Source organism: Centroberyx affinis, unplaced genomic scaffold, assembly GCF_046629955.1.
Source record: "Centroberyx affinis isolate AG114_WGS23_722 - 3 ecotype Tasmania unplaced genomic scaffold, CSIRO-AGI_Caff_v1 ptg003211l_1, whole genome shotgun sequence".
Classification (NCBI taxonomy): Eukaryota; Metazoa; Chordata; class Actinopteri; order Beryciformes; family Berycidae; genus Centroberyx; species Centroberyx affinis.
In genome coordinates, this window is record NW_027281249.1 from 180,954 (window position 1) to 197,782 (window position 16,829).

At 40.7% G+C, this 16,829-nt stretch overlaps 1 protein-coding gene across 1 annotated transcript; it reads right to left on the reverse strand.

Moving 5' to 3' along the window:
- Positions 1-551: 551 nt before the first annotated feature.
- Positions 552-14,287, reverse strand: LOC139660100 (protocadherin alpha-5-like). The gene is made up of 3 exons (XM_071538153.1): positions 14,232-14,287; positions 9,762-9,847; positions 552-865 (listed from the first exon to the last, which is right to left on the reverse strand). Exons 1-3 carry the CDS (start codon positions 14,237-14,239, stop codon positions 552-554), a joined length of 408 nt encoding a protein of 135 aa, XP_071394254.1. The 5' UTR covers positions 14,240-14,287.
- Between the last annotated feature and the right edge of the window lie 2,542 nt (positions 14,288-16,829).

Sequence of the window (16,829 nt, forward strand, 5' to 3'; positions counted from 1 at the left end):
ATATTACTGAAGATGAAAGCCTCTGTTTCACTTTTTAGATCGACTTCCTCTTCATCTCCACCTAGGCAAGCAAAAGAGGGAGGGGGCTGCGTAAAGACAGAGATGCCAACATGGGCAGCATTAGCTGATAGCGCTCAGATACAGATAGTGCTCCTTTTCAGGTGTGTTTTATTCAACAATGTGTGGGACAGCATCACAGCATCACAGAAAGGCTAATCTAATCCAATATAATCCTTTCTGTTAGTTTGATTTGGTCCAGCCTTTTCTTCCAGAGGATGTCTGGCTACTAAGGAAAATTTTTCAACCCAATTCCTTAAGACTTTAGGTCATAGGCCAAAATGGGCCAAGAAAGAAAAGAGGTTTGTTTAGCACGTAGCGGAGCCAAGTCCGGTCTATTGAGGTTTTGGCCACTGTACAATGTCTATGCAAATAAGCCACAGGGAGGCTCCTTCGCTTCTAAAATATGCATTTGGCTTTTTTTTTTTTTGTCTGGCTCTGTAATTTGGATGGTAGTTTGTTGGTAGCTCTGTTTTCAAGTCACCCCTTCTCCTCTACTCTTCCCCCCCATCCTCCTTTCCTTTATCCTTCTTGTCCTTCTTTTCCTTCTTCTTCTTCTTCTTCTTCTTGGCCTCCTCCTTCTTGCCAAAGCTTATGAAGTCACCTTTGTCGTCCACAGGTCCCGGCTCGTGGCGGATGGAAATGATAGCAGGGGATCCGGGGATGATGAAGGCTTCGGGAGGAATCTCTCCGGGCTTCAGGGCCTGAGGAGGGCCGTAGCTCTGCCCCGCGCCGTACCGGAAGTGCCAGCTGTTGCTGTTGATCCCGGCTCCTACCGGGGGTGACAGCTCTCCGCCGCCTTCTCCATCTATCCAGCAGACACAAAGGAAAAAGATAAAAGAAAACACATGTCATGTGTCATGTCATGTGTCATGTCATGTGTCACGTCATGTCTTAAATTATCAGAAATTACACAATTTCTCTTAACACATATTGGTGATATTAGTAACCCTATTTAGACTTTCATATTTGGTCTTTGAGATGTTCATAAAACAGACATGTAGAGCATATGACCAGTAATCAGAATCAAGCAACCAGCAGAGCAGCAGCATGACAATCAAAATCAAGCAACCAGCAGAGCAGCAGCATGACAATGGAGAGATGGCCACAGGGAGTGCACATTTTCACGACAGCGATGAACAACAGGAGGGAACACTAGAGGGGACTAACCTTTAAACCAGAGGGATGTTTAGTACAGCAATGTGACTCGTATTTGGATGTTTGGACGGCAACAATCTAATCCTACTCTCACAGGCCAGAAACAGGGATTCAACATCCAATATGCAAGCATGGATGTGACAGAGAAAGGAACCCAGATAACAAGTGGAAATAAGACCCTGAGAAAATGTGGGAAAGGGAGACCTTTATATATAGAAAGAAGATTATGTAAAGTGGGAAATGAGACATAAATAGTTATTAAGGTCAAGAGGTTAAAAATGACAATGAAAAGGAAAGAGGATGATGGAAGAGGAGATGAGGAGAGACGGAGAGAGAGAGAGGGAGAGAGAGAGAGAGAGAGAGAGAGAGAGAGAGAGAGAGAGAGAGAGAGAGAGAGAGAGAGAGAGAGAGAGGCAGGGAGAGAGAGTAAGGAAGATGGGGGTGGGCGGGTTCTGCAGACACGGTGCTCTCAGGCCCACACCAGTTCCCTCTGCACTGACCTACTTTCAGTCTGTATTTTATTTAGATCAAACACAGGCCCTTGCAAAGAGATTCTGTTTGATTTTTCTTTGTAGGCTAATTATGACATCGCTGGAGTGCTGGAATGAATTCAAGCACTGTCCCTTTGGGAAGTACACTACTCTGAAAATACACACTGTCCACACAGAGTCTCGCAGAGTCCCCGCAATGAATATGGAGTATGTGAACAAATTATTTGTCTGGGCTATAAGGAGAGCTGATGTAAAGGATGCTATCAAACTGGTCAACAAATCGCTCAGTGTTATGGCTCTGTTTAACCCCTCCTACTAGGGAACACATAAAAGGTCAGGTATTGTGGTACTTACCCGCAACATTTACAAAGCAGACAAATATAAATAATAGACATTATACTGGCAAAAATAGAAACTATTTATTTTAAGCTACATTAAAGAATTATCATGTGAAGATCCAGGATCCCTAAATTAATAATTTAATACCCTGACTCAAGAGAGTCAGGGTATGACCACTGAATGAAAATACAGTTGTTTTCAATTTTGGCTCATGTTGCACAGGGCGATGTCTAGAAGGGGCACAGGAGATTTCAGGAGGCATTTTGTGTTGCCATCAGTTGCCATAGAAACAAGTTGCTTGCACTGTGGCTGGTGGGTCATGAAAATGTAAAGCACATACCTTTAATATTGATAAAGGACAAACAAACAGATTTGACTCTACTCTAAATCTAGACTCCAGGAGGACAGTTTGTCAGCATTTATTACTCAAACTAAAGATAAATCATTTGGACGGGAATGCTTGTTGTAAAAAAGAAAACTAAGTTAGCATGCTAGCCAAATGACTTATAATGTTTAATGTTTAAGCTTGTTTAATTGTTAATGTATTTATATAGGTAGATATAACGTTACATGGAGTCAATGCTGTAAGGCTAGCTAGCTAGGTCGATAAAAATGATGGTTTGTCGGTGTGGTATGTCTGTCTGTATCTAGTGCAGCTATTACATCTGGGGAGAAAAGGATTTTGTTTTGGCATGATAAGTAATAATAATAATAATAATAATAATAATAATGATAACAATAATAGTTAATAATAAAGTCCCATTCGATCCCTTTCAAAGTTCAGGGAAGAAAAAAATGTGGCTTCTCATCTGGTGAAGGACAAACAAGCTCATAAACACAACTGGTGAGCAAAATGGGCAGATCTTGCACCTCTTCGTCTTCACTTGACCCTCCTGTCTGATGTCCTCCTGTGGCTGGGTGGTGGCTGCGTTTCGGTTTTTTATCCCACATCTTCACATTGGTGGCCCATGGTGCTCTGGCACAATGTGCTGGATGTTGCCACCCTCAGTGCCTACACCAACTTCACTGCACAACACCCTGATTACATGGGTGGTGTGACCAATGCACAGCGGCTATTCATCAAGGAGCTGGGCAAAGAGCTTGTCATGCCACATATGAAGAGGCGCATGGAGGGCACACTCCACCTCCAAAAGCATATTACAGAGGCAATGGGAAGATGTGGGATGAAAAAACAAAACACAGCCACCACCCAGCCACAGGAGGACATCAGACAGGAGGGCCAAGTGAAGAGGAAGAGGTGCAAGATCTGCCCAGCTGCCAAAGACAGAAAAGTCAGCTGGTGTTCCCAGTGCACCAGGCCTGTGTGCAAGGAGCACAAACATGTAGTTGTCATTTGTGACATTTGTGAGGCATGTAAGCACTGAGATGGCAATTTGCGTTGTACCCATGTGATTTTATTTAATCAGTTTTATTTTCTTTTATTCGGGCACATTCACCACAGTTCACTACAGTTCACTATACACTACAGATACACTACAGTTCAATATCAGTGTTATCGGTTATCAGTGATATGTGTATGTTATATGTGACAAAGTGACAAATAAACATATTTCAAATATTAAATGTATTATTGTTTGGTCCAAATCACTGCTAAAATAATTATTTTAACAAAATTATTATTATAGTATGTCTTTATGTTTTTTTAAATCACACTTGCATGCATGGGTCATTTTTGACCCATGTGTATAAACTTGATGTATTAATACAAAAACTATTTTTGTTCATAAAGAAAGGAAAAATTAAAATAATGATTTGTGGTAATCAAAGACAAGATATTTAATGAATACTTGGAATATTAAATGATGAAATAAATTGATTTCAAAAGATATAGCAAAGAAACACTCAGCCATGCATGAAATAACATAGGCATAGGCGCCTGAGCAATGGAGCAAGTGGAGCAAATGCATCCCCATTATTCAATTAGGGGGAGCAAAGTTATGGTTTTGCTACCCCACTTTTTGTCTTTTTAAAAATAAACTTATCATCATACAGTCCCCGCAATCAGGCGATAATATTTAAGCAGCCTATATCAATGATCATTTTACTAATTTCAGCAACTGATAAAAACAAGTAATAAAAAAATCACACATTTTTGGACCACCCTTTGAGTTGGTTCAGTCGAACCCATCGCTGATCATTTGCCACAGCATGCTTTGGCTGTCAATCACAGTCTGTCAATGAATCCACACAGGAGTCTGTTACAAAGGTAAGAAACATGCCATTTAGCTTAACTGCGATCATTGACTGAAAATAGAACATAGGAAAAGATAGGCTAGCGTATGTTGAATGAACCTGCTTGTCCCACTGACTCCAGCCAAACTTTAAACTAGCTAAAAGTAGGATTGTACTGTCGCCGAAATGCCGAACCGATTTGCGAGTCAACGTTAGCTAACTTTGCCAGCCAATCAAACATGTTTAATATAGTAGGTAGGTGCGCTCTCTCCAGCACCAAACAGGAAGCAGCAAACGGGGTAGTTACTTTGGTAACGGCCGAAAAAACTCCTCAAATACCGTCACACACACATAATAGATGGTGAATTAACAGTATTATGAGTCGGTTTTAATTCGGCGTGTATCTGATCCCCCAACCAGCACTTATTTCAGTGAGAAATCTAATTTTTGAAACGGTTCGCCTCTCATTCCCACGGTCTTCTCCCACTAAAATAGTGCAGCTAACCAACGGAGGCTGGTAGTAGAGTTGAGGCGACAAAATCCAAAATGTAAAGTTTGTACGGAAATACAGTTTATCTTTATGGATTATATTGATGCCGAATTGACAAGAAGACTGTCTACATATGACGCCTTTTATCTTGTGTTTCTAGAGTTATGTGTTTTACGGACACGTAATGAATTGTTAATATGTCATATTTCTTAAAGGGAGTTTGGTGTAATATTTTCCCCGGAGAGCGCAGGGAGCTTCAGTTTAATTCAAACTGCTAATATGTATATTTTTTTACGTTGTGTCACCACTACAGAAACACTAGGTAACTGCTAAAGTATGATAAGGTTGTCTGACGTTGACTGCTGTTAGTTATTGGTTTGATTAATGGTTTAATAATGTGTGTTTGTATTGATTACTGACGGTGGCTGATCAGGCTAATTATCAGCTAATTGTACTCAGTTTGGCTGTTTCTTGATTTAATCCAAGAGGTTAGGTGGTGTAGAAATGCAGGAAATTTGTTTTAAATTAAAAAACAAATTTCTGGGGGAGGACCCCCAGACCCCCCGCCCATTATGTATCTTTCGAAGTTTGCTCCCCCATTTGAAAACATAACCAGGCGCCCGTGAACATAGGAAATTAATACAGGTCATTTTTGACCCATGTTGTGCATTAGAAGGAGTTTGCATAGCTTGTGCATCATATTGTCAAACTGAACAGAAGTAGGTACTGCAACATTACATTACAAGCTAGAAGAGCAATAAAGAACGCAGAAGATTGCAGCATCCTGCCCCCCCCCCCCTTTTTTCTTTTTTTTTTTTAAAGAAAAAAAACATATGCATGCCATTTACTAAGAAAAACAACTGAATTAATACAAGGCCCAAGCATGTGTACCAAATGATGCAACACAAAACTTGATTCACAACAGTCCTAATAATGGTGATAGTACGATGTACACTGCTATAGTGTGGAATAAACAGAGGTGGAATAAGTGGAGTATATCAACTGCTCCACTTCAATTATAGAAATTTTGTATCAATGTATAGTTACTATATATCTGGTTCTTAAACCTGAATGTTAAGTCTTATTTCAAGCACATTTTGGCTTTGACATGGGTGACAAGAGTGAACCAGCCACGTTAGATGAAGCAATATGATTTTTGAAGGAAGACAAACATCAAAGATCAAGCATGACAACATTTGTTCTTGGAACTCATCCTCTATTATTAGCTGAACTTGGACCATCAAGTGGAAATACGTCAACAGTTTCCCAAAGCTTCAACCGTTTCCCAGAAAATTTTACAAATCAGTTTGGCAGTAAATTCATGTCCTCAAATATGCCTTTGACTAGTGCTTATCGGATCAGCGATCTGATGGTTTTGGCTATTGCAGTTAGGCTATGACCTACTTCATCAAGCATTGGAACATGTATCATGGTTGGTAGAATAAACAGGACCTAAGCTATATTTTCAAATTTTGCTGTGTAAAGCTGTCCCTTCTGTTATTGTGAGAATTGTGAGAATCCATCAGACAAGGTAAGGTAAGTGTGGTAGATTCATGGTCTGGCGGTAACACCACAAATTGTACAGTATGTTACTCTGCTCCTTTGGTGAAGAAAATGTTATACTATCACAGCCCTATATTTCCTGTTGCTACATACACCTGACGAGACTAGAGCAATTCATATTCCACTGTATGACCAACTGAGCCACAGTGTCATGTGTTTGTGTCTAAATCAAGCAAAATTGCCTTGGTGTCTAAATCAAGCAAAATTGCCTTGGTGTCTTTGGCAATCCCAGTGCTTTCTTCACTGGCTGTAGCTAACCATAACCAATGACACTATTAATGAGAATTCTGGAGCAGGTATTAATCAAAGATATTCCACAGTGTGTGTGTGTGTGTGTGTGTGTGTGTGTGTGTGTGTGTGTGTGTGTGTGTGTGTGTGTGTGTGTGTGTGTGTGTGAGGTGTGTGTGTGTGTGTGTGTGTGTGTGTGTGTGTGTGTGTGTGTGTGTGTGTGTGCGTGTGTGTGTGCGTGTGTGCGCGTGTGCGCGTGTGCGTGTGAAAAAAATTAATTTACAATGAGCAGGTCATGACACTGCTTGGAGGAGTGCATTCAGCTATGACGGGCTCTGCTTACCCAGTGCCATTGTTTCTCTAACATGGAGGATTATTTGCAACTGTGCCATTGCTTCATATTAGCCTATATTTCACAGCAAACATCCATCTGAAATGGCTTATGGTGTAACTGCTGGTAAGCAGGTCAGTGTAGCTCCTTGTGAGGAGGTTGCCATGATACCTAGATATCTGGGTGGTTCAAGCCTCATTTTGTCTAACCTGATGTCCTACATTTAAAGTAGGCTGTCTTATTTCCTGTCTAGTCTGAGTTATATTGCCATCTAAAATGAAACACTCTGGTGCACTCTAACACATGCACACATTTGAGAATCATGGTCTCCTTGTGTGAATATGCACGGTGCATCACATGTATTCTGCATGAAAAAAAATCATCCTTTTTCTGCATTATTTCCTCCCAATCACTGCATGCCCTCTCTTTCTTCTTAATACCTGTCCTTGCCGAGTCCCCTTCTCTTTTCCCCTCCCTACTCCTATTCCTTTTTCTGTCTCTAAATCTTCCATTCAGAGATATGACTGGTTGCCATGGAAACTGCCTTCGCCCACTCCCTGCTGATGGAGGGTGCGGCTGCTGCAGCAATCTTTCAGTTAGACAGTGTTGCCTAGCAACAGGTCACATGGCGTTCCCTAGCAACAACATTACTGCAGGAACCTGCCAATCCTCTTAACCTTTCTCTTCCTCCATCCCCCCACACCTCGCTTTCTTTCTCCATCCCCCTATGTACTGTATCTGCTCTCCTCTTCCTTTCCCAAATTGCTTTGAATGCTACAGGATCTCTCCACATTATGTCCCTCTCTTATTACTGATAGCAGCTTCTCACCCCCTCTAGCATCAGTCAACTGTATCTCCCTCCTCTGTGCCATGGGTCACTTATATAAATGCAATTTAGGATGTGATGTCACCTTCAGATGCACTGCAGTGTAACACACAACTTCATCATAATAACAATTCACCTCAGACATGAAAATGTGACACAACAAGACTCAACCTCTTGATGCATAATAAAAAACAATCAACCTGCAATACAAGACTAGCCGTTAACGCTGAGCCACTCCTAACACATTACTCTCTTCTGCAACAAGGCACTACTGATAAGTCTGCAGTACACTCTGCACTCTGCTTTAAGACATTATTATTTGACTCTTTGCAAGACCAGGGTGGTAGCTTTCCATCTGCTCGACGAAATTGCAGCAGAACGGCAGAGAAATACTGGGAATTGCTACAGTTTCTCTCTCTCTCTCATCATTCCCCAGCTCTGTTTCCCACAGAGAGAAAAGCTTTCACACACACATGCATGCTGACAGACAGTAAGACATGCTCTCTCACTGACTTGCTGAGTGATTGACTGTGATGCTCCCCTCCACCCTAGAGTCTCGTTCCTACGTTCTAATTCCTGCTGGTAGACAGAAAATCAATGAGTGGAGCCTGGGCTGAAAGTGGAAAGGGAACAGCTAACAATGCCCCAAACATTGTGACAAAACCTTAGAGTCTTCTAGTCTACCGCCAAAAGCCGCACCCCAATGTCTTTCTATGCTTTTCTGAATTATATTTAAATAATACTACCATTTTTGTCAGTCCTTAATAAAGCCAGTACTGCTGTGAATGATGAAGCAGAGGCCATCTTGTAGGCCAGCTCTATTTACACTTAAAAGCATTGCTCTACATTTTCTATGTTGCCACCCCATCAGGACCATTAATTTATTCTTTTAAGTAGTTGCTTTTTTCAGCGTGTGCCTCTCCTTGCTGCTGGGCACTTTTAAGGGGTGTGTGTGGGGGAGGGTGAGGTGGGTGGGGGGGGGGGGGGGGGGTGTTATTGTCTATCACTGGCTCTCCACAAGGGCCTCCAGGCCTTTGGCATCTCAGCTAAGCTCTCTATGTTCATCACATGGGAATTCGAGATCACCTACATATTTACCTCATGGAGATAACCAGCATTTTATGTCTTCTTCTTTCAGGGCTCTAAAATTAGCTTTTTTTAATGGGAGCACTGGTGCTAAACATTAATGATCTGAGAATAAATTTGCAGTGCTTTATTCTTGTCATTATGCGTCCATAGGTGTATAAATTTAGATAGGTTAGTAGTTTATAGTAAGACTTGGGCAGTAATAGATTATGCCCAGCTAATATACTGTATGATATCTGTGTTTTTTTAGGATATACGTAGGTGTATGGTAGTTTCCATGTACAGCCTATTGCATTTGTTGTCCCTCATTAGAATCATTAGAAACATAGATGGCTTATAGGATTTAAGCCATGAGTACCAATGTTATGCAATAATAATTATTATAACGTGTCCACCTTTGCAGGAAAATAATTTTAGTTTCTATGCACAAAATGTACAAAATCGTAAAGTAATCTATTCCATGTGTTATTGTTCTACACAGCACTGTTTTTGTCAGTAGTGCACTTAACTTGCTGTTAAATCTTCATGGTCTCTCACGAAAATCATTAACACATGCAACAATAAAGCTGGGAGTTGCCGGCTACAACACATAATGAAACTCCAGTCGGTATGAAGTAAACAAGCTCTACTTTTGATTCATTTTGTGATGAAGTGTGCGCTCGCTCTAACACTCCAAGATTGATTGTTTTGGAGCTTAATAAATCTTGTAATTGCTGAATGCTGTAATAGTGACAACTATTAATGAAAGGACAAGGCAATTTAGATTAAAAAAAAGCTCATGTTTGATTGGTTTGAATAAGATAGATGACGAGAAAGGGTTTTAATTGCTGGCACTAAAAGTCACATCAACACAATTATTTGCCATTGTTCCAGTGCTCCTAGATTTAATGTCAAGGTGCCACAGTTTAAATTTAGGTCTCATCTGTGAGTAAAGCGGTCAGATTCAGAACTCTGTTGGGACTTTTCACCCTAGACTGTGACTGCTAGACTTCCCCTCACCTGCAGCGCTGGACACGGTGGGCCAGTTCTGAACCAGCATCCCCTGGGCTCCCTGCATCACAGAGGACTCCTCCATGTGGACCGAGCTGGAACACAAACACATTAATAAAGGTTAATTGGACACATCCAAACATCTGTTCTTTGAAATCCCATGTTTTTTTGTTTTGTTTTGTTTTGTTTTTTCTTACCACATATCTGAGATTACACAGTGTTATACTGTATAATATCAATACTGTATTCATATTTGTATATCATAACATGCTAAAGGTACCTTTCAGCTGGTATTTGATGCATAACGTAATCGCAGTAGATACATTATGATTCAATGTATTTGATTATTTGATTTATAATGTTTAATTTATAATGTTTAGCAAGTCAAGACAACCTCTCTTAGAAGTGGAACTTCATGGGAATCAATGGAATTCCTATTCTGTTTCCTTAGAGCTGGGTGACATTCCAATTCCAACTCCAACTCCAGGAACTGAATAGGAATTTACCAATGCATTCTCAGTTCAATATATGAATGGCTCCAACCCTGGTAGTTTGACTCCATTCTGAAAACTTCAACCAAATAGTCATACTTGTACCAAATATACAAAATGGTAATCCAACCCAGATAATGTTATATATTTCTGGTAACTATGCCAGATTTCCAAGGAATATTTTCCCTGTTTGAAATAATTGATCAGGAAGAATCAGAGAATCTGAAAACGCCAGTGTCTCTGGCTGAATCTATAGAAATCCATGTCAAGACTGAGACTAAGATTCTCAGTTTTGGCCCTTGGGACCCAGAGAACTGCTGGTTTTCTATCCTACCAGCTACTAAACTGCATTCACCATGTGAATGCAATGTGTAAGCCCAGGTATAGGGAAAATGTCATGGTGGTGTACTGTAGGTATAGCAAGATGATCAGTGAGGGGTGCTGGGATGGCAGAACTGAGCCCTCTGGAGGTGTCATGGACCTAAATCATCTAGACATCTGTGTTCAGAGGTGCCTACTTTAATAAACCCAATGCCATATCTGCTCTCACCCACCTTCCTTTCTTCTAACAGCCAAACTAGGCTTCTACTCAAGCACTCACCCTAGATAGTAAGAGATAACTATATCAGATCCTGTCTAATGGGAAATGCTAATGAACTCATGTCATGATGAGTGTTTAAAAATATAAATATCACCTTAACAATCTAAGATTTTGATCAATCATGTGATAACAACTATCACCTAATACCTTTTAATACCTTTTAATAACCTTTTAATCCATCTTTCTTGTTCCTCTTGTAGAGGAGATGTTGTTTGTTCCTCTATTGTTCCAGGGAGCAGACTCTAAATCAGCTACGAGAATGATGGTTTCCCCCTGTTTCCGTCTGTTTTCATTCAAGTTTTATCTACGCTCTCTGATGTATTGCATTTCTCTTGGCAGATGAACTTGTTCCAAATAGTGTTGCAATAGCGGGCTGCGGCCAGTTCGCCTCCACCCACCACTCGGCTCCTGCCAGCAACTGGGGATGTTAATGATCAGAGCACTCAGCTCATGGGATCGAAGTTGGAGTTGAGTGGCTGGGTGGGCGTTGAAGCTGCTTCCCATTACGTGCAAAGAGTTCTATAAATGTTACTGCAGAGAGAGAGTGTACTAGCAGGTTGTGATCGGCTGTTGGTCTTCATGTCCTGTTTGTCCCTTGATTGATCACTGTAATAAAGTACTTAACTCTAGAGGAGTTCTGTGTGTGTGTGACTTTCTGTGTCAGAATTAGCACTCTGCAACTTCATTCACACACATGCATACACAAATATACACATGCAAATGTGCATGCACACACACACACACACACACACACACACACACACAGATAGACAGCTAGTAACCTACTTTTTTCATTCTGACAGTGCATGTATTGTTGTACTTTTTGGCTTTTCTTGTTTTACTTTTTTTGCACCTGTCCAGAGACTTCAGATGAAAATTATAAATTTTCTAATTCTGGGGGCGTTAATGTATGTAACTGCCTTATAATATGCCTCCTGTCACTACATGTGAAAACCCACAGGGTGCACTTTCAGTGAATACTTAGACATTGCACAGAAAGGCTCACTGTTAACTTGCTTTATCTCCCACTTAGAAACAGTCAGAAAATATCTAGCTGGGTAAAAAGCTTTCATGTTCACGTTTGCACATTTGATAACTTCAGTGTGAAAAATTATTTTCATGTCATATGTATTCTAGCAATGGGATCTTTTGACTTTTAATAACTGGAATTTCAATTTTTCTAATAAATGTTGAAGTCATTTATGTACCTTAGCATTGTTTTGCTTACAATAGAGGCAAGCCGTTTCAACCAGAGGTGTGACAGATGTTCTCAATTATCAGTCGGCCTATGGCCAAAATTCCCAAACTTTCCCTTAAAACATAATGGCACTGGGGCAATTATGACCAGATAGATTCATGCTAGATATTTATCTCCATTTACAAACTACTCGTAATACTCTGTTTCTAAACAAACAGACAAAGCCAAGTGTATGCATCTATGCACATTCAAAACTAGACTGTGTTTTCCCCCATACATTCATCATGAATATAGAGCTTATAGAGGAGGAACTACCCAGGCTGGGGCCTCTGCAATGCAGCACAGTGTGTGCTATCTCTCTCTCTCAAACTGCAACAGACTTGTTGTATTGAATAGGGATTTGTCACAAATGTGCATCCTGAGCATTGTGGGATTCAGGGTTTTAAATAAGGTGCTGCTTTAATATGTGAGAGATAGCACTGACTGTCTAGATTAGGAATGTGGGTCAGTAATGTACGTAGGTGTTGCATGCTGCTACTCCTGTATGCTTGCAGTTGTTTGACTGTGCGTAGTGTGGGACATTAGGACTGTGGGGGTTAAGTGTTGATGTGAGTGTCTGTGTGCGTTACAGGCACTGCCATTTTAGAAGTGGCAGCAGCAAATTGCAATGATGATTTAGTTAATCCATGTCATGTTACAATGACTTGATGACATGATACACATTATGATACTCTCCACACCAGATAAATTAACACTAATATCCAATTAAATCAAACTTAGACGGAGCAGAAGACTGCACACCCGAGCAACCGGCATTGTAAGCATAAAATTATGAAAATTCTGTACAAAGGCTAAACTGCATGTGGAGGGAAAACTCATTACTCCCTAAGAAGAATTTCCAGCTGTCCTCATATTGTATCGGTAAAACTGTTGGTTACACTTGGTTTCACAACTTTTGTCACCTGATGTCAAAATGCGTTAAGTGACAGATGTAGATGCATCAAATTACAATTGTATTCCCCATTGTTGGCAGATCATCCTCCAATTTACATGTGGTCTGGCAATCTTGATTGCAGTATTCTCCTAATTGCATTAAGATCTATGGTATGGATGTAAATGTAGCTAATGAGTGTGTTTACATACTGTATACAGTGCATTATTACTCAGACATTATTGGGGATACTCAAATATTCTGTCTAACAGTTAGCTAATGAAAACACCAAATATTGTTTGTAATAGCCAGGATAAGCTCATACTCAAAATATTAGAAACCTGCTTACTATAACTGGGACATGACGCTATTAACTGAGATACTGCAGCATGCATAAACCTGATCCTGTTTAAGGTTTGGTTTTACAGTCTGAGTAAGTCCTGTTTCAGTTCTGTAATATTTGGGATATTCTGTTAATTCATGTATACTGAGATATCTGCGATAAGAACAAAAAAAGCATACAAAGAGCTTATCCTGAATAAGGCCTTAATCGGGATATAAACCACTAGCTGGAAAATGTTGTGCATGCAAACGCACCCACTGAATTAACAAGTAACTGGAGTCCAAAATGTCCTCTGCAGTCTGTGTTCACAACTTCTCCCCTCATCTCCCATAAAGACACACACACGAACACACATGCACACGTGTGCCTTTGTACGTGCAGACATAGATGCGTGTGTGCATCTGATGATCTGAGAAAGGTCATAGTCAGCTCATTTGTCCTTCATGCTTCCTGCTTAAAGACTGTAACTGGGGGAAGTGGCACTCAGAATGTAGATGACCTATATAGTATTACACTGCAGAGGAGCGGTGCTGTGCATCCACTGAGGGAAGCAGCGCCTGGTTTTCCCCAAAGGAAGAGGATGGGGTTGAGGTTCAAATAGATGTCGAGGAGCCACTAGTGGTCACTGCTGATCATGGCAGTTGCTGATCTGCAGTATTATGTTGCACTGTCTGAAGGCGGGTGTGTTTGCAGAGAGAGGTCAGTTTGAGGTGCAGGAATGAATGGCTAGTCTAATGTCTCAATACATATTTTACTAAGGGAGAGAACGCATCGCAACTTGTGGTAAAGAGGAATACTTTAACAGAGGGTGGTCACAGTGGTCAGGTGGGTTGGGTGTAGATAGGGTGAAAAGGTATAACTTTGATATTTTAAGTGGTCAAAAGTCACAAAACAGTTAAAGAGGAAAGTGCTTACCTCTGCATCCCTGCCCTCAAAGATGCGGAATATCGCCAGTCAGCATTCGGGGCTTTTGGCTGAGCGAGAGAGGGGGAGAGACAGAGAGAAAGCGAGAGAGAGAGAGAGAGGGAGGAGAGAGAGAGAGAGAGAGAGAGAGAGAGAGAGAGAGAGAGAGAGAGAGAGAGAGAGAAAGAGAGAGAGAGAGATTAGTTTGATCTCATACAGAGCAGAGCCAGGCTCGGCCATGGCCTCATCAATTAATCATGATGCACATCCCAGCTCTGGATGTGATAGGAACACTGCAGTTGTGTCCACCATTGCAAACACACACACACACACACACACACACACACACACACACACACACACACGCACGCACCCACACACACATACATACATAGACAGTGACACCAACTGACACCCAGACACCTCATATGCACACACACAAGGACTTTAAAAGGGCAATGACTGAAAGCCATATTGATGGGTCTGCAGACACTGTCTATCACTCCACTGCTCTGTAAATGTGAGAGCTGTGAGAGTTACGCCCTTTGCCTGAGTGTTGGTGTGTTTTTACAGGCCCTTATGTATGTGTTTGTGTGTAACAGGAGTAAATCTGCCTGCTCCTGATGTAGTCGGGTTGAGTGGTTGGAGCTCCCAGCAGCCCTCTGGTAAATTACTGCCTCATAAGTACCTAATAAGCAAGAGCCCTCATCACCAGGGCAACCACATCCTATACCTCTGGACTGTATTAGCCCAGCATGAAGGGTGTACTAGTGAGGGCAATCATACACAAATGAGGCCTATTAATATTCAGAAATTAGACACTATATAGACGTGCACCGTAGGATGTAGCATTGGAAATGGGTCGGATTTTCAATAAATATGTGATCATCAATTAGCATGTTACAAAGAGACCACAGGAACTGAGCTGCAGTCTTTGTGAGTTGACGTCTAGCAGCAGAGTTCATATTCTTCCCTCCCTGGTGATTCACTTTGATTAATTCTGATAATTGCATATCTCATCCAAAACTCTGCATTCATTCAAAATGAAAATACTGTATAAAGTAGACACTTTTGTGTTAGCACTTTAATGTGTTTTCACTCGAAAACTTGATATATTAAAAGATACCTCTTTCATGTGATGTTGGTTTATGCATGTGCTATTCAGATGGTTATTTAGACAAAGAGAAACTAGGTGAAATTAAAATGCATGGTCTGGTTCTCTGGTAACACCCATACAATCATCAGCAATATTTTGCTGCTGTAAATTCTAAATGACTAAATGAGTCCCAGGGGGAACTGCAACATATTTTAATGAATTTAAAATCAGCCTCGTTTAGCTTAAATAGTGTTGATTTAAGGTTGTTGGGCTAAAAACTATTCAGCATGTCACAGTTTCTATGGCTCCTATTCATTTAGCACTGGTGGTGGCCAGATTTTGCTGATGTTATGCCTTTCAGGTCAAACAATCATATGAATCTCACAGGAAAACAACAGGAAGTATTCTTTAATGAGCCAATTTTTGACATAATTTTCATGATCATTAATTATGCCTTATCATTTTCCTCAATAGTAAATATTGTACACAGGCATTCCATAAAATGTTTGTGAGCAACATTTACAGCAAATGCCAAAATAGATCACCATCAAGGTGGTTGGAGTACTGGAACTCGAGAAGTCTGAATAAGAAAAGCTGTTTAAGACACAAACCTGCTTAGGCAGTAGCAACTGTCCCAGATAAAGATGGCACATTATGTTCTTCAGTTCAATTCAGAGGGGAGCATTTTCTGCTGGTGGACCCAGCCTCTTTGAGTAAATCTAATTTGCAGGGCTGAGAAACAGAGGCTGGAGGTTAATTTCATTTCCACTGCCACACTTGTCTTGGTCAGACATTTTCTCAGTGCATTACTAATGCACCAGTGACTGACAATCTTATATTTTTTTTTTTAACATGACCCATCCAGAGGTAAATTCTTAACCTTAAGAACCTCTGTTTCAACAATCTGCCAACAATCTGGCATTTAACAAAACAACATTAATTCAATGTTTGAGCCATCAATCTATCCAGCCCCCCAGAGTCATAAAACAGAACACATCTACCAAGACATCCGTGTTGTAGTCATGTCCAGACTCTTCACTGCTTGAATCTAAGTCGAATACAATTTTGTCAATGTTAAGCAACAAAGAGCAAACCAGTCAGGCGTTAAGTAGAAGAATTAGTTGCTGGCAAACGGTGCTTGTTAGGTTGTCAGACAAAGGCTCCATTAGGCAAGCAGGAGTGCTGGACACAGAGATGTTTGAAAACAAAATGGTTGAAAATGTTAAGTGAAGTCAGTTAAGTATATTATGTGTATTATGTCAGTGTGCTTTTAGTTTAAAGGTTATATTTATACGCCCATCCACCTCTTTTACTGCTGCTGGACAACATTCTACCTCCACCAGTTTTTTATGACAAAGACCAACTTGGTCAAAACATTGTTTTCCACAAAATATCTTATGTTCTGTCAAGCATAAAATCATCATGACCAGGTCTTCGTCGGGGAGCAAATACAGTAACAAGACATCAACATTTGAGGACTACAAAAATGGTGTATGTAAGCCTAGGAAAGTAAG